Raw genomic sequence first — 27,746 nt, forward strand, 5'->3', positions numbered from 1 at the left:
TTCCAAAAATTACGTAAATTGATCAATTTTTTTTTTAACATAGAAAATTCTGTTTTTACGATTTTTAACAATTTATAGCATATAGCATTTTGTAGCCATTATAAGACTGATTAAAATCTGTTGTTCAAATTGAGTTGTCTGCTTTTATTAAATATGGTGGATTAAGACTCACCATTCTCGCTTCATCATAAAATTTGATTTTCCTTGTTAAAAAAAACTACTTGATTAATTTGTGATTTGTTTAGAATTTGACATTATTCATTCTGTGACGGATATGTACATCAAAGTTTTTCTGTATTTGTGTTTTTTAATTCATCTTTTCTCTTTTTTTTTTTGTTGTTACCTAATTTTTTAATTAGGTTGAATCCTGGACTTGCACCACTTGTCTATTGTTTTACTAAAAAGTAGAACATGACTAAGTCGAAATAAGTTTTGCCGAAAACACAGTTCGCTGTAAATAATTAGCAACTGTAAACTAACAAATTCCCCCTCAGTTTCAAAACTAATTTAAAAAACATCTTTTTACGTTTTCTTAAAAATTAGCTTTCAATTTTTTTGGAGAGGATTTTATTTGATTAAGGTCAGCATTTAAAGTAAAAAAAAATATTTAAAAAAAGTTTGTACTTCATTAAATGTACACAAAAACATCTTCACACAACTTTATAAACTTTTGTGCTTAATACGAAAAAAAAGACGTTTGCATGGGTGGAATTTTTTCTTTTATTGATATTAGTCGATAGGAATTCAGTGTAAAACTGATGGCATTGTGATACTAATAGAAATGAAGCTGTGTGTCGACGTTGGAAAGATTTAACTCGCAACAAAAATAGCGCATACATGCAGCAAAAATCGAAAGTCTGTGTTTCTCTTTATTTTTTTTCATTTAAAAAGTTATTTTCCTTCTTTTATAGTTTTTTATAAGACTTTTTCAAGTGACTAGATATTAAGAAGAGCAAAAAGATGAACGTATAAATGGTGAGATCTAATTTCATTTTACGGAAAGGAAAAAAAAAAAACCCTGCGAGACTAGTGTTATTAAACCCAAGATTTTAGCAAATCTTTCAAACAATTTTTAGAAACCATGCATATCTTTATAATTAAAAAAAATGATCTATTTCAGTAACATCAATAATATATATATATATATATATGATGTGCCACAAGTAGGTATACAGTTATTAAACTATTTGGAAATGCTTCGTGAAGTGGTAATGGCACAATTCCAAACCTAACTTTGATGAACTCTTCTTTCAGCAAGATGGAGCACATTATGCATTAAGAATAATCGATTACCTTAAAGTCTTTCAACAGCATTGGTTCGGAAGAAGAGGTAGCATTGAATGGCCACCACGCTCACCTGACCTGACACCAATAGATTACTTTTGGGGCGGGGGTCTAAAGAACAAGGTATATAAGAAAAATCCCCAAACAATAAATGAATTAAAAGATTACATTAATGATGCATTCAAAGAAATTGATGAAAATCAAAATTTGCACCGCATTGCATGTCAGAGTATTTTGGACAGGTGTGAAGAATCTTGCAACCTTGGCAGAAGACATTTTGAACACTCAGGAGATGAGACAGTTTCTATCTAAGATATAATTAGCATTGTTGAACTTTAAAAGTGACGACGTGAGAACAACAAACCTACTTTTGGACCCAAACCCTACATTTAATAAATGTATACCTACTTTTGGCCCACCTTGTGTGTTGACTGAAATTTTAGTATCACGTAAGACTAGTGATTCAGAAAGAACATTGTAAATAAGATTTAATTTTAAAAATCGGGTTCTTACTAAGAATGCAACCTAATTTAAAAAAAAAAAAAATGCAGAAAAATCGTTATGATATGCGTACCCGTCATGAAATGTAGTTGTCATATTACAAAAAATCATGTAAATTGATCAAGAAAATCAAATTTTATGAGAATCTGAGAAGTAATTGTCTCGCCCACCATTATGAAAAAAAAAAAAAAAAAAATGTAAAAATCGAAGGGAGATAACTCAACAATAATTCATAGTTATTGTTATAATGCTGACGAATTGGCATTAATCGCTTAAAAATGATTTTCTTTATAAAAATAAAAGTACTTAAACAATTTACATAATTTTTGGAAAAAGACATTTCTGCTCCATGACCGGTGTGTACAGCATAAAGATTTTTTCCGTATTTGGGGGCATTTTAATTAGGTTGAATTTTAAATAAGACTAAAAAGTGCTCTATTTTTGTCGTTGTTTTTTATTTGTTTCTTTTTTTACAATTCAGTATAATTCCCTGCATTACTATAGCCTTTAATAAATTACCTTTATATATTAAACACAATGTTTCCAGCAACAACGCCACAACACTTTGTTTATATATATATATATATATATATATATATATATATATATATATATATATATATATATATATATATATATATATATATATATATATATATTGTTATTTTTTTTACAAGCACTGTATGAAAAAAATCGCTTTCATTATTTTTAAATAAGTCAATTTTGGTCGCTGATACTCCAAAACCTTACTCTCGGAATCTCTGCATTTCTACAACGGACAAGCATATTTTATTTTTACTTTTAAATAATGTGATAGCATTATGAGTTTTCATCCATGTTGTTTGTGACTGTATTCAACTGCAACAGCACAAAGACGACCACTATTTGTTTGACTGCTTCGTGAACATATTCTTCAGGGCTTCTCTAATTTTCAGAAATGATCGTAAAAACTAACAAGAAAGTTTAAAATAATAATTTATTTATAAATTGAATAAATTGCAGAATTTTTTTAATGAAATTGAATAATTCCATTTGAACAAAATCTATGAAAAATAGTCTCATGAAGTAATCAGACGACGTGCATGAACACGAAGAACATGGTTGGGAAAACTGTTATACTATTCTATATAATAAATATCAATTAAAATAAAATTTTAAAAAATGTTATTAAAATGTAAAACAATATAGTTTCATTTTAGTAATCGATTCTCATCGCCATTATCATCAATATCAAGCAATCATTAAATTTATTTCTACCAAGCGAAACGACAGATTAGAAATATAAATGTAATTACGATAATCGGTTTATTTCTGCATGTAAATTTAAATTCTAAACTAACTCTTTAAAATTCATAGCATTTTAATATCTAATTAAATTTAAGTTTCATAGAAAAGAAAGAATTTTAAGGTAAAACATTTTTAATGCTTTTTTAACAATTAAAAAGAACTGCTTTGATAAATAATTTTAACTTTTTGATCAATCATTAGAAATGTACAATTATTTTTTAATCCGTTGAAAAGTTTTCCAATTCTGTACAAATTAAATAAGATTTGAACTAAAAAAATATATAATCATCAAATATTTCAAACTCAAAATAGCTCATTTTGGCAATAATAACAACAAAACGAAAAAGTGACCAAAAAACAAATATATAACAAATAACTGTTACCAAACACAAGATAAGTTACTCTTCTACCTGTCTGTAAAAAATGTTTGGTGCTTCAAGTTATTTTTAAACGTTTTTCGGTTCAAAAGAATTTGTGATTAGTGTTTTCAGTTAGAATGGAAAATAATCATAACTACAATAAGTTGCGCACAAGGACCCTTGATAATGGCTCAAAAATCAAAAATTAAGCAAAATAATATTAGAAACCCGTCCAATAAATGTCACCGTGATATTTATTGGATGGAGTTTCTACCAGTATTTTACTTAATTTTTTTGAGTTTTGAGCTATTATCGAACCTCCCCAGATGACTATCTAATGTCAGTCATTTATTCTTGTTCTAATTTAAGACTCTCCACTATTTGTGCTGCAAAGTAAAAAACACAAAAACTTATCCAGATAGGTAAAAGAGTAAATTATCTTGCCTTTCGTATCCGTTATTTGTTATATATTTGTTTTTGACTACTTTGTCATTTTGTTATCTACATCAAAAAATGCTCCCTAAAATTGTTTCTCTTATTAATCGTTTAGTTTATTTAGATTTAATATATGTAGAAACCATGAGTCATTTTTTGATTTGTAGTATTCGTTTTTTATATCCAACCCCGTAGACTAAATAATCATTTGTTTAATAATATTATACTCTAAAGCAATCGCATCAGCCACAGAGATTGAATTTCTTGCCAGATCAAACATCGTCTGATGTTTTTAGCAATTTCTGATCATATCCATTTCTTTGCTTTCATTTTGTATGTGAACAAAATTTTCCATTAACCTTTTTAGGTATATCTTGAGATAAGGATTGATTATTCGTATTATTTGGATTCTTCTGACTACTGCTCTCATCTTGAGTTTTATATATTCATGTAATCTTCGAACTTCTTAGGTGTATCTCGTCAGATTCGGGAATCTTTCTGTCAGATTCGGGAATCTTTCTGCCAGACTCTGGAATCTGCATGGAATTTTAAATGAAACTCTTTATTTAACCCATGGTTGTAGCAACTGCGAATTGCTTACGATTTCCACCCAGTCATGGCTGACGGTACGTGAGCATACTACTCCTGTGGATTAAATAAAGGGTTCTGTTTGAAATTCTGTGCAGATTCCAGAGATTGACGGAAAGATTTCTGAGTTTGACAAGATACACCTGAAAAAGGTTGACGTTTATATTGACTGAAACGTTGTGAAAATAACACTCAAGATGAGAACAGTAGTTTGAACAATCAAAATAATACGAATAACTTTCTTATTTTTACTTCCCTTCGCCCCAAAACAAGGTGTGTTGCCACTTGGACGTAAGGGGCTACTAATTGGGATCATGCTCAAGAAAGATTAACGAGATGTTGGTTTACGTTACATTTGAGCTTCTGCATATCATATATATATATATATATATGATATATAGTACGGTTAGGGCAGCAGGTAGCAGGGAGGGAATTCCAAAGTCTAGCTGTTCTAGGGAAGAAACTATTAGGGTAGAAAGCCTTTAGGTAATTAATCAGAATATGGCCTATGCTAATTTTTTAATAGAATTTTGAAGTTAAATTCAATTTTTTTATGTTATCTTTTGTTTTTTAAGTTGTTAGGTGAAAGCACAGAATAGTTAAAACAATAAAAAAATCCCTTCCCACCATTTTAAGAATTATTATTATTATTTTAACGTCATTATTTCAGCATGATCCGTATTCTGCATACCTACAACTTTTTTGTAATAAATCGAATATACATTTCATATCAGATAAAAATTGGGCAAAAATGAATGGCGATAATTTGCAAAACTTTTGGCAGATGATATAGATTTATAAAAGATCAAAATAATATGAAAAGCAACTTCAATCGAAACCGAACTGAATAGAGACAGATTTTGTGTAAAAGGGTCTCGATATTCTATCAAATAGAGATATATAAATAATAAAATGTATGTACCATTTTACTGCAGTTTCACAGCATTACCACTCATCAGAATTGTACCTGACTGATTTCTAACATTTGGCATGTCGATTAACACCAGACAAGCCAGTCAAGTACATTTATTAATATATTTAAGGTGAGGGGTCTAGTATTTATTTCAATAATGCTCAATATATTAGTAAAGCTCTACGATAACAAAATATGTATTTATACAAATGCAATATATTCATTATAGATTCAATCAAATGCTGATTGAAATTTGTGTAGCAACTCACTATATTTTATCATTAAGTTAAGAGGATAATATGTAGACACAGTGGACTAGAAAGAAAATGGCCGATGAGTTCGAGTTATATGTAAAAACTGAAACTGCAAGAAATCCTTACTCCACATATAAATAAATTCTAAAGATAATTGGTCGTAAGGAAAGTTTGGGTCGCTCATAAAAAGAATTCTTGTCGTATTTAACAACGAAATCCATTTTTAATTCACTGTGAATAACTGTTCAATGCACATGACATGCTAGAATCGCATTCCGGCATATTTTTCCAGACATTTCATTGTTGCATTACTCCCTCTGTTTTTCTAGATGGTGGTAGATGATTTGGTGTCCCTGACGAAACATCTTCCAACAGATATGTATTATAATAAAAAATATTTAATATGTATTAACATTTTATATGAAAATAAATGGAACAACGTGAACAATTCTTACTTTTTAATAAATGTGTAATATTTATTTCTTATAATTGTTTACTTTCCCTTTCTATGTGAAACGTTCTCAAAAGTCAAACATTTTTTACAGACAAATATCATTCTTCCACCAAACTACTACTAATGATAATAATGATTCGTCTAAGAATGTGATAAATTTCTTCAGTTAAAATATCTGTTGGAGGATGTTTCGTCGGGGACACCAAATCATCTATCACCGTCTAAAAAACAAGGGAAGTAATGCAAGAGTGAAATGTCTCTAGAAAAATGCTAGAATGGAGCCAGAATCTGCATGAAATCATTGTCATAAACATCATTTACAAGATTTGTTGGATGCGTTTTAAGAACTCAGCCATTTTCTTTCTAGGCCGTTGTGTCTACATATTACCAGGGAAGCTCAGTATTCAGTATATCGAGTATATGTAAATAGCTGTATACACAGTTATCAATGTCTTATAGTAACATGAAATCAACAGGGTATGTTATTTAACAAAATTGAAGCCTATATTTACGCTGGTGTGTGTGTGTGTGTATATATATATATATATATATATATATATATATATATATATATATATATATATATACACACACACCAAGTTATAGGTGTTCTATTTAAAAAATGTGAACTAAATTTATAAATACTGTTAATTCTTTAAGTTCACTTTTTATATTTATGCCAATCTGGTTCATGTTGAAAGATTGATCATGCAATGAAACTGCAGTAGACTTTTAAAATCAAGTACATTTTAATATTATAATGTTTGGGGATATTAATAATTACTTGCCTGGTTGAGAAAGCAGCTAGGTTTTAAAAGAATTCGATTTTAAAGCAAGAAGCAAAAAAAAAATTTTTTTTTTTCTTTTTTTAAGCCAAGCTAGGAAAGAGTAGTTGCATTGTATGAACCATTTGAACAGCCTACGGAGCAGTGGCTCAGAAAGTTTTTTTTAAATATATCTAAATTTGAGGAAAAATTTTGACAAAAAGTTTATTTCTTCTAAAATACTGAACTAACTAAAATATTTTTTTTTTTAATCTGTAAGATTCAATACTTGCAGGATTATTTGTCTAAAATACAAAGATTTATAAAAAATAAAAAAGACATTCATATTGAATGGACTTATTATATTCTAGACTATTTTAAGCATTTATTTGGTATCACAATTCTAAAATTTTGTTAAATCTTGAATTTTCAGCATCTCATTTTAGTTCCAATTATTTTTTAAATTTTTCTAAAATGAAGGTGAATGGAAACAAAGTCGAAAAATGCACGATTATTTGGCGTCAGAAATATTTTTTATTTAAACATGTTTTTATTTTATTTATGTTTTTTAGATAAAACAAATGATACGGCAATGTATTTCTATTTGCATAACTGTTTCCAATCAATATCTATAACGTTCCCAATCTTTAACCATTTAAAGTTTTAAACTATCTAAACTTGGATGTAATGAAATATTTTATGAAGTTCCGAAATGAAACCAAAACTGGTCCATTTGGTCTTTTTAAAGCCATGTAACAACACATAAGCTTTGTTGCTATCAAAATTCTCATCCAATTTTAAAATCAGATTTCTGATACAAAACATTTCATTAAACTAATATAACCAATATAATGCATGTAATGTGTTCGAGATGAAACAAATGAATGCAGTTAACCAAAACGATCCATGGCGAATGATATGTATAAAGTTTTCCTACCCCTGTCCCATCTAAGATATTTGTATGGAATTATTTTGAACTTAAATTTTAAACAAGTCAATTGTAAAAAAGTCATAAATTATCTCCCCTTATTAGAACTGTTAAGTGACATGCCAGAAATGGAAACGAGTCTTTGGTCTTTTGTTTGCTCATGATAAACAGCATCTAGTGTAAAAGCACTACTATAGGTGTATTTACTTACACCCTCTGCCGGAGGTCAGACACAAGGTCAGGGAAGGTTTTGCAAAGACAGTGCACTAGGAAAAATGCACTTTTGGCCTACAAAAATATTCCTGAGCAACCCCATCAGCATTCTCTGGTAGGGGCCTCTCAGGTGATTAGCAATAAACTAACCTCTTCTTAGAGAGAAGGTAAAACCTAAGAAAGTGGACCTTCCAAGACTAAACAGAACCTTATCTCAGCTTGACTGAAGCAAGGATGCATCATTTAACTGGTATAAGCAATGCCAACTTATTGCTTGAGTACTGCAGTTTCTTAATTCCAAACTTCAGCCGTGTCTCAGTATTGTTGTTGTCATCCGCCTGTCTCGGGAGACAACTGAGTTGTGTGCCTCAGAGCAATCCATTGCCAAATTGCCGAGTTTCAGTACATGATACCAGTTGTATGAATAATTTAATTCTCAACTAAGAATGTGGGGCACATTTTGTGGTGCTGTCCTCAGGTGTTTATTTAATGAGGCTTTATCAAATGTATGCTAATTATGTGTTCTATATAAAAAGAAATTGTGATAAAGTTAATGTTTATTTTTCGACACAAAAGTTGTTTTTTTTTCTGTTTTGTTTGTACAACAACGTTATGGAACTAAATGTCAATCGAAATTAAAATGAAGAGCCGTGTTGAATTGGAGAAGGATTTGAATTTATTTCACAAGAATTCAAGTTTTACAAGTTTAGTTTTAAATGTTATTTTTCTTTCACACAAATTTTCAAAATTGTGTTTCGAGTCTTCTCATCTTCTGAAAGATCCTTGTTTCTGCTCTCACTGTTTTCTTTTGAAGCCGCACAATTATACAAACTATAAACTAGAGTCTGTGACTGGTTTCTAGTACATCCAAAACTACCGAGCTAATTTCCGTCAGGGATAAATACAGAACATATAAAACATAGAAGAGGAAAAGAAAATTAGATGTAATGATTTGTAGTCATTTACTTTATATTGCCAAATATTTGGCTTTTTTTTAGCTTTTTTGTTGTTGTTCAAATAATAATTTTGATAGAAAAAATTAAATATACCAAGGTAAATTTTATTTTAAAATCTCACCTCCAATTTTTTCTTTTTTCTTTTCTTTCATCGTTTATATCATAATAGTTACCTCTCTTGAGTTTTATGGCAAGGGAAGTAACTCGTACCAATCTTGTTGATTTTTGGCACTAATGTAAAATTTGTCTTCAAACTGAATTCGCGTGGACTCTAGGAAAGTTCCAAATGCATTATCTTTTCCCATGTATGCCTGCAGCGTCACTAGATCGTAAAAAGACGCTGACACGCATACATATATTTATATACACACATACATGCACAAACTACTGGCAAAACCCACAGGATTTGCCAGATATTTTTTTTTCAATGCATCAGGTACAAGATGGGGTGCCTGGAAATTAGTTTTGAGAGAGGGGAAGGTAAGAAAGACAAAGTTTTAAAGAAAAAAAAAACATATACAAAATGAACAGGAAGAAAGTGGGTGAAAAAAATCTCAATAACTTTAATTTTATTTGTATAAATCTTTAAAATGATCATAAAACAAATTGTTCTTAAGAGAAGGAAAAAGTTAAATAACCAGAAGTTGCATCGGCTAATGACCCAGCAAAAAAATTCGATGAAAAAAGAAATAATCAAATTGTAAATTAAAATTAATATATTTCATAGAATTATTTTTGAAAAGAACAAATATTAAAAAAACAATTTTTTTTTTTAAGATGAAATATTTTCAACAAATAAATAAATAAAAAAATGTTAAAAATGGTGAAACTCGAATGGAACTCACGAATGTTTGTTGATTTGGATCTAAAATTGGAAATTATATTCATAGAAATTCAGTTTCATATATGCAGGTTTAAATTTCTTAAATAAACCAAGTCCTATCAATGCACATTTAAAAATAATTGCAATGTTTTCCATTCTTAAATATGCTGTTTTAACAAAGAAAAAACTCCTGAAAATTGAATTTTCAAATACTGATTTGAGTTTGAAACCGTTCAGAGAATGCAAAATATTAGTTATATTTTATTTTAAACTCTGCTTTCATAAATTTTTCAAATTATTAACTGTTAACATTTTCTTTATATACGAGATGTAGTTTTACAATTCAGTGGTGGCCATCTTGGATATCAAGCAAGCCAATAACTGATTGCATATTTATAAGCTTTTGCCTCAAGTCAATAAACAAGTAAGATAATTTGAATTTTCCATTATTAATTAATTTTATTTGCAGCCATTATTCTAAATTGATGTTATGAATTTCTGAAATACTAATTATTATAAAAATGAAATCAGTAATATGCAGAAATAAATATAATTGAAATTTTTCCATTATTTTTTCTATTTCTGTAAGCCAGACACTTTATTGGAAAAAGAACTACAATGTCTGGGTTAGATATAATATTTTATCCATGAATAAGAATCTAAAATCTAAATTATAAATTCTGGGTTTCATTTCTTATGGATTTTATTTTATTTACAGTACAAGTTTATTTTCGTTATTTGGGTTTTTGTTTATTCTTATATGAAATGGTATTCTAATGATACATATTCTAACGATACGTATTCGGAATAATATTTGGGAGAAGTAATAAAAGGAATGAATAACGAAGATTAAAGAAAGTTTAATGTGAACGATTCAAAAACCAAATCATTTTGTTTTAACTTGTTGGAATGAATTTATAAGCATTCCATCTCTTTTTATATACTAAAGTTAGGAATGCTAAAACACTGAATATTGCAACTAAATGTACGAATCTTTCTACTAAAACTACTTCAGATTCCATAAGTAATTAAACTTTTATCAAAGATTATTAATTTGAAACAAAATGTTTCTCATCAAAGCGTTATCTTTATAAAACTGTGGATTTATTTCATCGATCATAGCAACATATTATTGTGTTTGCACATCTTAAAAAAATAATATTGCATTAATATTGAAAATTTGTAGTTTTATTATGTTCAAAAGAATTTTTTTTTTTAATTTTGTAAGTTAAAATTTCCTCCACAATTTAATTGCTATGAAAAAATAAAGACTTGGAACTTCTTACTTTGCAAATTTTCACTTTTATGAGTTTTGTGTTTTTATTGTGTGTTTGGAATTTTAAACTATTTTCTTCGGAATAAAGAAAATAAAATAATTGTTATCATATTAAGGATTTACCTTTTTATTCTTTGAACTTATTGTGCAGTTATTAGCCTCTCTCTCTCTTTCTCTCTCTCTCTATATATATATTATACACTGATACAGGTATCGAAATTGCTGAAACTTTTTTTCTTTTTACAATTGTATATTAATGACAATCGAAAACGCTTATCGAAATATCAACAATTAGCGTCCTTTTTTATCATCCCACAAAACTTGCACAACAGCAAATTAATACATCATGAAAAGAAAAAGTTTCATGGATCTCAAAACCACCCATATTAATAATGACATGTTACCAATATATATATATATATATATATATATATATATATATATATATTAGTCCAGGTAAAGAATGTATTCGTAGGATAAAATCCAGACAATTTCCACCGGGTTTATATAATATTGCTCAATCACAAATAGAGCTATTTATATAAATATTTATTTATAAAGACATATACAAGCCTTGCTACACTGGCATGATAATGTTTCGATCTCCACGGACAAAAAGTTTATCTTTTCATTCAAGTTTTCTAATATGAATAAATGGAAAGATGGACTTTTCACCCAAGGAGATTTTGGTCATTAATAACTACAGGTCAAAACATTGTCAATCCAGAGTAGCAAAATGTATACATATCTGTATTAATAAATATTGATGTATATATGCGTGTGTGTTTGTATGCATATAACTGTCCAAAATATTAAAATGAACACCTATAATTAACACGCTTTTATGTTTCGTGAAGGTTTCTTTTTCAAATATGAAGAAATTCATTTTAGCCGAGTAACACATTAAATAAACAGACTTTAACAAGAAAAAAAATCTGAATAATAATCGAAATAAATTATGGGTAAAACAAAACGAGGCATCAGCAAATGAACATTTTTTAATGAAAAACAAAAAAAAAATTAAAATCTGATGACAATGGCAAACCTGTGTAAAAATAAAAAACAAAAAAAAAGACTAAAGCCTGACTAGAAAGCAATGAGGGCTCGTAAAGTTAGATTGTGGGTGTGCTGTTAAAAAAAAATGTAATTTTATTTGGATTAGTCTCTTATTTTATGTTATTCTTACAGTTGAAAACAAATTAGCAATTTTTATCTGAAAAATTTTGAAAAAATATTTGATGCTTGTCCAGTATTCATCTGAAAAAATACAAATCCGTACGATATACGTACCCATGACAAAAAAATAGCATACACCAAAAATCAAGTAACTTAATCAAATAGTTTTATTTTCATAAAGAAAAATCATTTTTAAACAAATTTGAGTTTTTCCAATGCCCCCCCTCTATATGTATAATTCACAAATTTGAATTATTTAGAATTATCTCCTTTGTTCCTGCAGACGATTTTTTTCAAAATGCTGTCACAAAATCATCATTCGTAGTTTAGCTATAAAATTTGATTTTCTTGTTTAAGAAAAAAAATTACTTAATCAATTTACATGATTTTTTTTTTTTTTGTAATATTTGCATTTTATCATGGTTCCACATATCATACAAATTTTTTTTCTTTTTGTTTTTTATTGATGTCCAATTCTGGCCAAGCACCCATTATTTTAAACTTTTTTTTTTTATTTGTTTGAAGTAAAAAAAAAAAAAAAAAAAGTGAATTTATCTCAAAATATTAAAATTAAATTTAAAAGCTGTTTAACTTACTTTAAGCGAAAAACGTTTTTTTTATATAAAGGAAATCTATAGAAAACAATACAGTGCAGAGGTGTAATGGATAGACACGAATTGAAAACAAATTAAGATATATAAGGGTGAACTTAGCTATGCAGATTCCCCTTTATTGATACAACATATGCAAGTATATTTTTTATATACTCTTAATAGATTATTATAGTCTTACTAGCATGATACCAAACTTCCATCAGATCACACCGACACGAGTAAGAATATAAGAGTATAAGAATATAAGAATATAAGAATACATATAAAGAGGAAGCTAAACACACACAAAATAATAAGCTATATATGTGTGTGTGTGTGTGTGTGTGTGTGTGTGTGTGTGCATATTGCATCAAGAAAAGATGAATTTGCTTATTCTATCATTGCATGTCTTAATTGGCTTTCATTCGTGTCTATCCCAAACATCTTTGTATTGAATTCTAATAATTACCTTTTATATGAACACTAGACAATGATTATAGGAGCTGATATAGTGCAGAGGTGTAATGGACACTCACAAACTGAAACAACTTAAGATATATAAATGTGTAAGCAGCTATGATGATTCGTCTATATATCAATACAATAGTGTGTGTGTTATTTTGTGTGTTATGCTTACATCTTTTTTTTTTTTTCTAAGTAACTGTCATTTAATTATTATGCCATTCCATTTCTTGTAATAAATAATTTTACCAAGAATTCTTCATAAGTTTTGGTTTCGATTTCTATTTTAGATAATGCCACTCCAGTAATCTATTTTTTAAATAAATAATTTTATCAAGAATTCTCCATAAGTTTGGTTTTGGATTCGATTATTCTATTCAAGCAGATGCACCCAAGTTATATGGACTTTTTATTTTTATTTTTTTTTGAAAACACAACGTTATAATATATAAGAATCGACAGAAATATATGTTTGCAGTTTTAATAAAAGAGCTGCAATAATATCGGGGCGTCTATATTTGCACTGAACATTCATAGAATGCTAACATCAATATATTACATGTAAAAGAGTCTGCTGTGGAGTTTCCACAGATCCCACTAGTCTTTAATTAATACAATATATATGTGTGTGTGTGTGTGTGTGTGTGTGTTTAATTTTCCATGTATGCTTCTAGAATAGTAATTTAAGTTATGAGCAATTTTTTGAAGCATGAAAACAATGGGTTTTTTTTAAATTTATATTTCAAGCGATCCTCCACTTTTGTTCACAAAAAAGTAGCAAAATAAAAATGAGACGTTGAAAAAAAAGTGGAAATGTGTATTTTAGACAGCATTCATTCCTTTACAACAATGTTCGAAAGAGTTCAAGTGAATTATTTTTAGCGTTTGTGAAAGAGGAATGTTATATATATATATATATATATATATATATATTTTTTAAATTTTGCAATGCATTAGCGATCATCTAAACCGGTAAAAAAAAAAGATGCAATTGATTTCAATATGTATAACTGATTACAAATTTCCACTTTTTTTGTTTTTCAATGTCTTTCATTTTTATTTCGCTACTTTTTGCAAACAAGAAGGGAAGACTGCTTAAAATATAAAAACTAAAATATTTAATATAAAAAAACATCATTTTCATGCTTAAAAATCTCTCATAACCTTGAAATTATGTGTGTGTATTTATTTACATACTTTTAACATTGCGTTTTTCTTCGTCAGTATAATCCAACAAAACACATATTACATCAATAAAAGTAAATCTACATCCTTACATACCTTCATTTATTTCAGTTCATGTCTATCTGTTACACTTCTGCATTGTAATGCCTTCTATAAATTTTCTTTTTATACACACTGAACAATGCTTCAGGCAAACTACATTTATCTCTTACAACGTTTTTTTATTAAATATGAACGTTTTAAAACCTGTTAAATATTCAAGTTCAAAAATGAATCAATTGTTAAAAACAACAAATTATTTAACTATCATTTTATCGTTAATAAAAATCAGTTTTATCACTAGAAATTATATATTTTTTATGTCTAAAATATATTTGACAATAAATGTCACGTATAAAATCGAGCGTCCACTGCTAAAAAGTCAGATCCACCAACATGAAAATGTTTCTTATTTTCATGAATTCAACCATTTCAGTTAAAAATCAACTCGCTGGAAGTTTTGCTTATAACAGAAAGCAATCTTCAGTACAAACTCTGTCCATTTGCCTTGTGTTTTTTATTGGAATTCTTCGACGATAAAAAAGAAATATGTATTTTGTCTGTACATTAAAAAAACATTTTTTTTTTTTTTTTTACTAAAGGAAAATTATATCTTTTTGGAGTTTCTTTATATCAAATCACATTTTTTTTAAAGAAAATTTTATTCAAATTATCCATTGATATCCTCCTTAATTGACTTAATTCTCTAAATCTTTGTCAGATCATTGTTACAATCATTAGGATATAAATGAACCATATTTATTCTAGAAATTCCTTTTCTATCTGCCAATTTGAAGGCTTTAAAATCACTTTCGAATGTTGAAGTATATAAAGTAAATCGTTTCCGGACATTTTCTCTCAACATTAACAGAGATTAAAAAAAAAAAAACAATGGCTTCCACGTTGATTTTTTTTTTTTTTTTTTTTTTTTTTCAACCATTTGAAAGTGATTTTAAACTTTTAATTTCAAAAATTAACTTCTGGCTAAATTTGAAGTATTTTTTGTTTCTTCACGTTTTTAAATAAAATAATACTTAAACAAAGTTGTACCGGCATCAGTATTTTATATCAAATTTCATTTTTAAAAGTTAAATTTTGCAAGCCTTATACAATAGAAAATATTAGCATTTAAACTGCTTCAACAATTAAAAATAATTATTATAAAAACTTCAAAGAGCATTCTATTCAAAGCAATTAATTATCAATTAAAAATGTTTTTAAATCTTTGATTAAAAAATTGACTTCAAATAAAACGTAAATTGGACCAGATTTTAGCTTGAACGTGCAAATACTTTAAATGATCATTGCAAAGGCAGTGGACATAGTTTAAATCAAGCAGTGTCATGAATATTTATACATATATATATATTTAATAAAATACTTATTAATGGGAAGATATGGTTTGTTTCTATTAATATACTTTATAAACCAATTAAAAAGATAGGGGTTCTTTTTTTAATCGACTACTTCCAATTTTCTTCCTCGTAAGTTGTCTTCAACGTTTCTTTGCTAAATTTGAAATGAGGTTAGTATTTTTGATAGAACATTGAAAGATAATTTAGCCATTTTCTCCCTAACGTTTATGAAACTCTGAAAATATTGAAGATGCAAATTGACACATTCCAACAATATTTTTAATTTGTCAAGGTAAATCTAAAACTGTTGTCTAAACTTAACGATGAAGTTCCAATTTAACCAATGAAATAGATTTGTCTCATGTCCCCCCCTCCTCCGCTCAAGCAGTTACTGATGCTGAAAAGCTGACAATTTTGTTATTAAGATTTTTCTGATAAATTTTAATGTGCTTGATTCCTTTAGTTTTAGACATTTTATATTTATTAATATTATAAGGAATAAGGTAGAACTTAAAAAAACTTATATCGTTTGCTTTTGTTTTTTTAAATTTTAATATTCATTAATAACGATATTTAAAAAAAATATGTGAGCTTATTTCTTATAATATTGTTGCGTGAGCTATGTGTTGCACCTGAAATGGCTTAAAAACTGTCCGTTTAACATCCCAACATACTTGTTACCCAGAGAGATTTTTACATCTCAAAAAAAAAAAAAAAAAAAAAGATTTATAAAAAGAAAAACAAAAATCGCTTAAAAATGCCCTGATATGGGCGAAAGCTTGCTTCATATCCTTAAAGGGAAAGAAATAGTTCTTTAAAAACAACAAAAAAACTTATAGCATTTGGCTTAAAAAAAAATATTCATCGATGCTAAATTGGATAATGTTTACATAGTAATATTCACTAATCATAGTTAAATAAAAACTAAAAATGATAATGCTATAAAACGAATGATAAATAGTAAAATAAATAACATTAAAAAAATTGTTTTATTTGATGTTAATCGTTAAAGAGCTTTGATTTCATGATATCTCTATTGTTATTATAAAGTTTACGCTTACTTTTCCTCCGTAGTTGAGTTTGGGTTTTGATGTCAGAATTACCATGACAAATTTTTTTTAGGTTATTTATTTATTTTTTAAGAAATTCTGTTAAAAAAAAATTCTGGAAGCCTCTTTTCTCACTTTTAAAAAAAAAATTTTATTTCATAAATTAAAAAAAAAGATCAATGAAATTCAAACAGGAAGAACAAGCCAAATATTTGTACCCAGATGACTTTTCCTATTCAAATAAATAAAATGTTAAACATTTTTTAACGCCCCCCCCCCACCAATATTCAGGTTTTCCTATTTATTTATTTTTTTATGATCATTAGTGTACAAGTTTTTTTTTTTTTTTTTTTTTCTTGAAATAATAATTTAATATAATTTATCCAATGCATAAACAATGAGTATACATTTATACTTGGATTCAGAAAACAATTTTTTGTGTGTAAATATATGAAGAATATGATCCTTAAGATAATCAACAACTTTTGTTAAAAGTTAAAATTATTAAAGCAAGAGTTATTTCCCCTTGAATTAACTTGAAAAACGCGTTAAAAGCAATGTTTGTGAATCGATCGAGGTCAACAATGTTGTCTGTGCATTTTAGGATAGATGAATTACAGGTGGCACTTTCCCTTTTCCCTTTTCGACTGAACATTCAAAGGATGGAAGCATTTACAGTGTGATCCTTCTGTTTCTTTTCTTTCTTTTTTTTTTTTTCACAACAAAGTTTTGGATAAAGCTCAACAATAAAAATAGACCATGTCATTTTTTAACAAAAAAAAAAAAAAAAAAATGTTAAATAGCAAAGAAATGGGGATTAAAGTATTCTTTCAAGTCGGGAATTCAAATCCTGCATTTCCACTTGTTGATTAGAAGATCGAATTGTTTATTCAAATGTTGGATAAAAATCGATTTGAACATTAATAAAAGTAAAGATTTTATTTGGATTTATTCGAGAGAATTATGCAGTAAAATATTAACACCGTTCTTTATGAATCATTTTTTTTTTTTTAATTCAAAGTTAACATCTAATCCTATATTCACATTAAATGTATCATAGCGTTGGATATTTGAAAAATACATATAATAAAAAAATACAATCCCTTAAAAATGAATTTTTCTAAAAGCTAAGAGTGCATCACAAAACTAGATCGGTTTTAAAATTTCTAATTTTTTTAGATAAAGGCTGATTGTTTATATTACTTGTATTAATTGGACTATTGTTCTCATCTTTATCATTATTTGTGTTTCCATAAGCCCTCTTTTATGAGAGAAGACATTTTCATTTTTCTTCTCTTGACAAGATAAGTCCTTTAACATGTCAGTACATATTTACGAATAGAATGTACTGACTATTAACAGATATTTCTTGCAGATTATTTTCAGGTAAACCCTACAACACTAAGCAGACCAAAATTGGTGTTATAATTAGAGCTTTTATAAGGGGAGATAATTATCACATTTACAGAATATGTAGTGTAAAAATGTTTTAATTTCTCATATTTATGAAGATTTTCTAAATAGCTTTGTATATTAAACCCAATTTCTCCCTGTTTTAGCCAGACATGACAATTTTGAGGATAAGAAAATAAATCCTCAGAATGTCGATAAACAAATGTGAAAGAAACCTAAAACAAATCATCTTAGAATCAAGTGTTATGCTGAAATTATGTTTTTTAATAAAAAAGATGAGGATGTTGAACCAGACAAATCCCTGATTTTGTAAGAATGCTTTTATTTGATCGGATAAAACAAGCAAAAAAAAAAAAAAAGAAAAAAAAAGGAAAAAAAAGAAAAAAAAAAAAGGAAATAGCAACAAAAATGAAAAAGTAAATAAAAACAAACAATGTTAACAATAAAAAAAGACTATTTTTAATTTTTCTTTTTGATTTGAACAGAAAAAACACAATTTAACAAATGTTTGTAATTACACAAATATGTGTTTATGTATCGCTGGATGTATGAGAAATATATATATATATATATATATTTATATAAGTATTAATCAATAATGTACACATACATAACGTATTTGTACAATGTTTGTTTGTAATAAAAGAAATCCTATTTTGTGATAAAAGCAACCAAAAAAAACTGTTCAAAATATTAAAGAAAGAAAACAGTTTTGGGGGAGAAATGTTTTTTCTTTACATGTTGAGATAATCTTTTTTTTTTTTTTGTGAATATTTCTCTGAACAAGACATCGTCGAATATTTTGTTATTGAAATATTAGCCAATCACCGTTTAGCAAATTTGGATCAAGGTTTTATTAAAAGCATTTCACATTAATAAAAATTTAAGTTCAATTTATTAAAAAAAAACAAAAAAAACACTGAAAATGTATGGGTAACCATTTTCATTTCCTGGAGGTAAAAATTCAGTCAATGACAAATGGAATCGTTTTATGCATGTGTGTTTGTGTACATTTACTAAAAGGCTACAAATTTTGAAGATCTAAAACTAGAAGCATCCAGCAGTGCACAAAAATTAGTGCAATAATGCACAAACTTTTCAAGTTTGAATTGTTATGTTAAGAGGAATAAAAAAGATTTGAAATGAGTCTCGTTTCCCAATGGATTCCTCTTTTATACATAATTTTAATAAGCTAATTAGTATAAACTAATTTATTCTACGCATATTTTGTTTCTTGCATTTTATTTTTATTTTTTTTTACAGAATTCACATAAAAAATGTTTAGACCAAAAAACTATTGAGTTGAGGGGTTACTTTAATTCGTAAAACATACACCCCTTAAAAAAAAGAAAAAAAACTAAAATCTAAACGAGTCACATATTTAATTTGTGTGTGTGTTTTTTTTGTTCTTTTTTTAAAGTATTTTAACTCAATTTTTTTGTTGTTGCTTCATGACTTGTTTATATATAAACCAGTCAGCTCAGTAATTAAAAAAAATTACTTATGCAGTATAAGGATTGTGCTATTGTAGGATTCACACAGGTTATTTATAGAAAATGCCGGAAAGTACTCAAATGCTGTGCACATGAACCCTAATACAAAAAACAAAAAAAAATATGAAGAAAACATTTATTTGCTATCATTGATTTATTATATTAAAAAAAAAAATTTAAATATTTATCTTGATTTGAACAAAAAAATGAAATTTTGTTAAAAATATCTGTTTGCTATCCTAAGAATAAATATTTATTTATGAAACTTACCCTAAATTTTTTTCTTGATTTGAAATTTAATTTTCTAAAAATTTCATAAAAAATGTCTAGTAATTATTCAAGAATATTCTTTTCATTTTTCAATTAATTTTTCATTGAATTTAAACAAAAATTTTCAACTAATTTTTCATTGAATTTAAAAAAGTTTTCAATTAACTTTTCATTGAATTAGTTTTGTACTCACAAAAATAATATATTTTTCATTGAAAAAAATTGGCCAACATTTGCATAAAAAAATCAAAACATAGTGTTCTGTAAACTGCCCAGATGATTCCACAGTCCTTATACTGTTTAAGTACCAAAATAAAATAATAAATAATTATATCCACACAGAGATCTGTTTGTGACTCAGAAAACTTTTAAATAAAAAGTCAGCGTCTTCTTGATCGGAAGCTCAGTTCAACAACCTAAACGACAATTATGCAATTGTTCTACTTTAACTGTGCAGTGCAACACGCTAGTAAGAATTTTGATGGCAGCACACATTTCTTTAACAAATGCATTATTTTAAACCCAGAAACATTTACAGTGTGCAGCAGAAAAATGGAGAAATATTTTTAAAAAGTGCAGGAGTTCTGTGTCAAAGGGACCATGCAAAAATAATGCAGACATTCCTTGATAGCATCAACATAAATTCAAAACTTATTGTGCTAGGATTCGAAGGGATGAGGGTTACTAAGGGACATAATTCTGCATTTGTCCCATGGAAGAAAGTTAAAAGAGTAGTCTCCCCTTTTCTTTATTAATCTTAATGTTTGTAATTTTATATGACATTATAATTTATACTAAAACTAATTTTTTTCAAAATATGAATAAAAACACATTTTGTTATATATTTAATGAAAATAAAAAATAAATCTAATTTTTCAATTCTAGAAACTTAAGACAAAGTGAAATATAAAAAAAAATATTATTAGGGAGTTTGGTAGCAGTACATTTTAGGAGACATTATTTTTTCTCCTTTGTGCGTGGCGGGTTGGAAAAGATGAAAAAAGGAAGCATAAGTTTTGTTTTGAATGAAAATCAATATTTATTTTAGACGAATTCGAAAAAAAAAAAGTATCACTTTCAACACTATTTCAAAACACCTTATATCATAAAAACCATTAAATTAAATAAAATATTTGGATAAAAAAACATTTACTGTTTTATCATGACTGTTGGGTATGCTAACTGAGGATGATTCAACACGGATTCATATATATTTTTACACATTTTTAAAAAATAGTTAAAAGATAACTGCTCGATGTGGATGCATTATTATTCTCAACAAATAAAATTGCAGACAAATAAAATTACCAATTCTGGAATAATTAGGTCTGTATTCTACAAATTTCTAGAAAATTGGTCATTTTATTTATATATATATATATATATATATATATATGCAATTTTATTTTATTTTTAAAAAATTCTTCATGACCATAATGTATCACTCAGTATAACGACTAGCTTTGAACTGTTAAAACATTGTAGACTTTTACACTTAAAACAAAACAGTTCAATGATAGCTGTTTGATGCGGATATGCTTTGAGTTATGAAGAATTTTTTTAACAAATAAAATTACCAATTCTGGAATAGTTAGAGCTCTATTCTACAAAATCGGTAATTTTTATTTTATCTTGACTTTTCCGATTTATTAAAACCAAAATTTGATGACCATAATGCATCACTCAACATAGTAGCTAGCTTTGAGCTGTTTGCAAAAGCACATAAAAATAAATGTTAATAAAATATGCTGAATCATCCCCAGCTATCATGGATAACGCTCATGATAATTTTATTTTTATGAAATTAAATGTATTTTTTTGATAAAAAAAAGAATTTGATAGCATAAGGTGTTTTTGAATAGTGCCAAGCAGCAGGTTTTAGAATTCTCTTAAACCAAATTATGTTAAAAGTGCTGCAATCAGGGGGAGGATTAGGGGGAGGAACTGAAAATCTTGTTCAAAAGAGACAAATGTGTTGTGAGGATGTAAAATAAGTTTATTAACATTTAAGCCCCCCCCACCTTCTATATTTTATGGGGAGGGGAAGGCGATAATTTTTGTTGTTCAAAATAACAATTAATAAAATATCCTTAAATCTGAGAGTAGAAGGAAAGAAACGAGATCTTTATTTATTCATTTTTTTTTTTTTTTTTTACTAAAAACGTAAACTAGTTTCAGTTTTTTTTCTTTTTCAATTAGTTTTGGACAAAAGTATGTTTATTCTAAAGAGAAAGGGAAGTGGAACGCAAAAAGAAGAAAGCAAATACTGTAATGGTCGTCCAAAGAAAAAAAAATCGAACTAAAACAATTCAATAACTGAAATTCTACTTTATCTAAAATCGTCACCTTAAAATACTATTTTAAGAAATTTCCAATACTGAAATGTTTTCTTCTTTACCTCCCTCCTCTTGGATATATAAAAACCAAACATTGCATTATGGGAACAAATCTATAAAATATACCATGAGTTTATTCAGCCATTTGCACTCGTTTTTTTTTTACAACAGAATTTTGGGTCAATTCATTCTCCGGCCATCTTCAAATATACAATCCATAAAAATGTTCTCCACAACAGCAGTTAATGATTGAAGAAGATGACTGTAGAAAAAAACATCCAAAATAAATTAAAAAAAAATGCGTCCTTTAGCCCAAGACAAAGACCGTCTTTTATTTGTTCTATATTTCATAATATATTTTATAATTATAAAAATTTGCTTAAAACAAAAGCATAATTGTATTTTCAACAAGATACAGTTGTGTAGATCATCCTGTTTCAGAATAGATCTAAATAAAGAAACTTACAATGAATAAACTATGTTACATTGTAATAAGTTTAGAGTAATAACATTGTAATAAGTTTAGAGTAATAACATTGTAATAACATTGCAATTAAATAATCGGTGTTTATTCTGAAGGATTGTTTACCTTACAAAATAACGAATTCAATCATCTAAACAAACTCGAGGAATGATACTCTGTTCCCAAAAATGATAGTTGGAAATTAAAAAATTTTTTATTGTTAGCCTAAAAAAAAAAGAAAAAAAAAACTAACTCTTTGATGTTTAAGGGATAAGAGGAAATCAATTAAATAAGGAAAAAGGTTTCAACTCAAAATAGATTTAACAAACAAGATTAAATAGCCATCAATATAACATCTATATATTATCATATATAATCTATACGGTATCATCACATTGGCACACCGGTTCTCGTTAGCTCACAGAAGCTAAGCAACATTGAGCCTAGTCAGTACTAGATGGGTGACCAATTTGAAAATTCCAGGTGCTGTACATAGGACGTCGACATCTCCCTGCAAAAGTTGCAAAAACCTAACATCGTCATCTCCTCTAACATGGATATACATGCGACTGGGGACCGCTTGTGAATTTCATACTCCCATGAAACTTCCTCCTTCAGAGGAAGCAAGTTAACCCCGAATAGGTATAGTGTCGTTTTCATTTCATATCTATTATATGATATAAAATTTATTATTTCAAATCTTGTAAGTCGACTCCTTTTAATGTTAGTTTTTGTTAGCATTCCATTCGTAGACATTTTGCTCATTAAAATTCACATTTTTGCATCAATTGAAAATTATTGGAATAAATCAAATGCAAATAATTGAACGTGTAAATTTTTAACTAAACAGTATTTTCTTACTTTAAAAAAAAAAATTGATTTTGAAAAATCGATAATACAAAATCTGATATATTTTAATGATTAATTTCTGCATTAAATCTGATTTTCACATGCAATGTATAACTTTGTTCTATTTCTTTTTAATTAAACTTTGTTTTGATAATGTTTATTAAACCTTTTAGGAAGTTATATATATTGTAGTTTAATATTGAAATTTTTGCAGTAAAATATAGAATTTTCAAAACACAAATTTATTATTTGAACAAGACATACATGACATATAAAGTTAAATGTTATGTATTCCTTTTTCAAATAATTTTTTTGTTTTGAAAATTCTGTATTTTACTGCAAAACTTTTAATATTAAACCTACAATTTTTAATATGCTCTATCTAGTATATTGACCTATTTTATTTCGCTGGGATTGTCTTATATAAAAATATTTTTACCCAACAATATTTTGTATAACTGTAAACCACAAGATTAATTAATCTGCGATTTAATTCATTTTGCTATTCAGATATATATATATATAGATATTGGAATTTATTTCTGGCAGTATACCTGGTGCTATTTTGTGGACATTTCAGCTGTTTGGATAGGTAATATCATTAAATAAACAATTTATTCCCAGCCCCATGGACTAAATCATTTTCTTAATGGTATTACCTACACATACACGAGTATGCCCCTCACAAAAAATACAATGTGATACCTAATCTAATGGTTGCATTTTCATCGTAAATTTAATTTCCCTCGTGCATGGCTAAAATATATGTATATTATATATACAGCTAACATTTGTAATCATTTACATTTCCTCAAATGAACTTTCTATATTTTTCTTTATAAAAAACGTTTTTCTATTATCCTATGACTTTCTGTTTATTGATTTTTTTTTTCCAGTATTTTGATAATTAATTCATTTTGTTAAAAAAAAAATAGTGTTTCCATCATCTTGATAAACATTTACAAATTGTGGTTATGCTGAACGCATCGTTTTGCAATATAAAAAAAACTGTACCAGATTTTCTTATATAAGCGAGTTTGCTTTTTTCTTTTTTTTTTTTTAAATATTTGCGTTCACAGTTGCTGTCATCTCTTGACAAATTATTTTTAAAAATGTCACATGAGTAGAAAAAAACAGAACCGGTTTATCAGAATTTTTTCTTTTTTTTTTTTGACTGAATACTAACTTAAGGGTTTTGTAGATCATTTTAAAGTAAAAATTAAGAAATCCTAAGCAGATCAAATTTGGTGTTATAATTAGATTTTATGAGAGGAGATCATTGTTACATAAAAGATTATGTAGTTTAAAAATATTTTAATTTTCTAAAAAATTTGTATATTGAACCCAGTTTCTTCCCGTTTTAGTCAGATGACAGTTTTGAGGACAAGAAAAAATTTCTTCAAAATGTCGATTAACCAATGCAAACGAAACCATCTAAAAATCACGTGTCATGCTAAAATAGTTTTATAATAATAAAAAAAAATATGAGGATGCTGATTGTGTGAGAATCTTTTTATTTCTTTGATCTGCTAAAACAAACCAAAAAAAAGTAACAAAACAACAAAAAATAAATGTATATAATAGCACCAAGTATACCGGCAGAAATAAATTCCAACATCATATATCTATATATATTTTAAGAGTAATTTATTTGTCTTATTAAAAAAAAAAATCTTATTTGCATCGCCTGATACTCCCCCATCCCACCAACATAAGTCTTTTGCTATTTTTCATGGCTTGGTATTTTCTATAAATTTTTCTATATCATGAAACTAAAAGAGAAAGTAATATAAACTAAAAGTAATGCTGGAAAAAGAATGTCTGCTAGTGCCTGTTTTTTTTTTTTTCTTTTTTCCTTGTTTTTTTTTTCTTTCTTTTTTCCTTGTTTTTTTTCTTTTTTCCTTGTTTTTTTTTTCTTTTTCTTTTTTTTTTGAAAACCAGAAGAAAACCAAAGAACATAAAAGATAATGGTGAGATGCCTTCAAGATCATAATGTCCTGAAAATTACGTTTGTCCAAAAAACCAGGACATTTTTCCCCCAATTTGGTTCATTTTATTCTTGTTGGTTATTTTTTCCCCCTCTTTTTTTTGTTGTTGTTTTTTAAACACATTTTTAGAAAAAATTAATTAACTTTGCTGGATTTAAAAAAACTTGTTAATTCATTTTTACATTCCTCTTTAGTTGTGGGCTTTTAACATTTTTTTTTATCTCCTTCCTTCCTTTTTTCTTTAAAAAAGAAAAAAAAAAAACAAAGTTCAAACAACAGTATTTTTTTTTTTTAATGGGAAGAATTCAATGAAGATGACAATGCTTGATCCGTTACGCGGGAAATACATCAGAGTCGACCCCCATCGTAGAGAGTAAGGGCTTGGATAATCGTTGGGTCCTTCTTGGAGCCCTCCAGGAATTCGTCGAATGTTAGGCGGTCGTCCTTGTTCTAAATAAAACAAAAATATAAATTTTAAAATGGTACGGGTCAAAAAAGGAAAATTATTTTAAGTTAAAAAAAAAAAAATGGAGCAAAAATTGGAAAGAGTAAAAAAAATTGAAAAAAAAATAAAAAATAAATAAAATAACAGTTTGATTTAACCTCAAAGGAGAAAAAATGAAATGAAGAAAAAGTTAAAAAAAAAATTTTTTGAGGGGGGGGGGATTAAAAATTAATTCTGACTTTAATTTTTTTAGAAATTTTGAAGTTAAACTTGATAATTTAAAAAAATTATAGGGAACAATGACGGGTATTTAATTCCTCTTCACACAGTTAGACGCGGGTTTGATGAAAGTGGATTCAAACCTGGCATACCCAAACTTTCAGTCTGGCGTATTAACAATTTAACCCATTGTTTAGAACATTGGCATTTAAGACAATTCAAAGAAGCAACACACAAACACGTGTTGGGTAAAAAAATAACCTTTTAAGTAGATTTTGTATAGAATTTAATACAATGTGTGAATCATTTCTATTTCTACTATCATATGAAAGGAACTTTGTGTGTGCAAGATCATTTCTTATGGACTCCAAAATGGCTGGACCGATTTTTATGAAATTTCACACAAAGGTACTTTATGCGTGTTATAATTTTCTTATTAAAGTGATTTCCTCCTTATTTGCATCTCTCCTCTCATGTGATCTTGCCGTTTGCTTTTACTTTATTTTTTTATTTGAATACTTTTTTTTTTTCATTAACATCCATTCCTGAATACCTGCCACATTTGTCGTAAAATTTAGTTGGAAAAAGCCTTAGAAGAAGGTCTTTCTGCTTGCGTCGTCATTACATTGTATTATATTACATTTTATTACATTACAATTTATTCAACTGAATATTTTTTTCAACCTAATTTATCTCATGGATAAAGTTTTTCGACTGGACAGATTTTACATATATTCCACAGACCTTTGGAAAACTATGCTACTGAAACTTACTATTTGTTCATCAATGAGTATTTAAATCCAGACAAACTTGAAGTCCTTATCTAAACATTTCTGCTACGGTTGCTGAAGTTATTGAGGGTTGCTCTGAATTCGAACATGCCATTGAACTACTGAAATCTGTTTACGGCAAGCCTCCCAACGTTATCTGTGCAAGATATTTATGTTCAATACATCTACAACGGGAAAATGAGTTCTTAGATCAGTGCCTTTATGCTTTGAATCCTCTTTCCGCTGACTGTTGCCTCAAAGATGTTACTCCTTACAGGGATGAATCTGTCCATGATGCCTTTATACGTGGCCTACGGTCTTCCGTAACATGTGCCAAACTTTTTGAAAATGATATGTTGGATCTCGACGAGGTTACTCAATGTGTTAGAGCATTAAAACAAACCCATTTTCGTGCAGTCGTACATCTTTCAAACTGGACTTGCTGCCGCTGCTACTCCAACCCAAAATGATCCTACCAATGCTGTCACTGCTACTATGACTAAAAACGTACTCCCTGACTCTTCTGATTCTCACAAGGAGTTTTATTCTGTACTGTCTACTGCCCTTCTTACTCATGGCAGATGCTACAATTGTGGAGGGATGATC

General features: G+C 27.6%; 1 protein-coding gene and 1 long non-coding RNA gene across 2 annotated transcripts in view; one reads left to right on the forward strand and one right to left on the reverse strand.

The window, feature by feature from the left end:
- The window catches only part of LOC145286334 (uncharacterized), a 347,817-nt gene that overhangs the window by 170,990 nt on the left and 149,081 nt on the right, over positions 1-27,746 (forward strand). The gene's annotated exons all lie outside the window — the stretch shown is intronic.
- The window catches only part of LOC145286333 (neuronal calcium sensor 1-like), a 682,613-nt gene continuing 663,500 nt past the window's right edge, over positions 8,634-27,746 (reverse strand). Inside the window, exon 8 of the mRNA XM_080135259.1 lies at positions 8,634-26,156. Within this exon, the coding sequence (XP_079991385.1) occupies positions 26,055-26,156 (102 nt within the window). The 3' untranslated portion in view covers positions 8,634-26,054. The remainder of the gene's footprint in view (positions 26,157-27,746) is intronic.

This window comes from Euprymna scolopes, chromosome 10, assembly GCF_053919585.1.
Source record: "Euprymna scolopes isolate OS-2025 chromosome 10, ASM5391958v1, whole genome shotgun sequence".
Lineage (NCBI taxonomy): Eukaryota > Metazoa > Mollusca > Cephalopoda > Sepiida > Sepiolidae > Euprymna > Euprymna scolopes.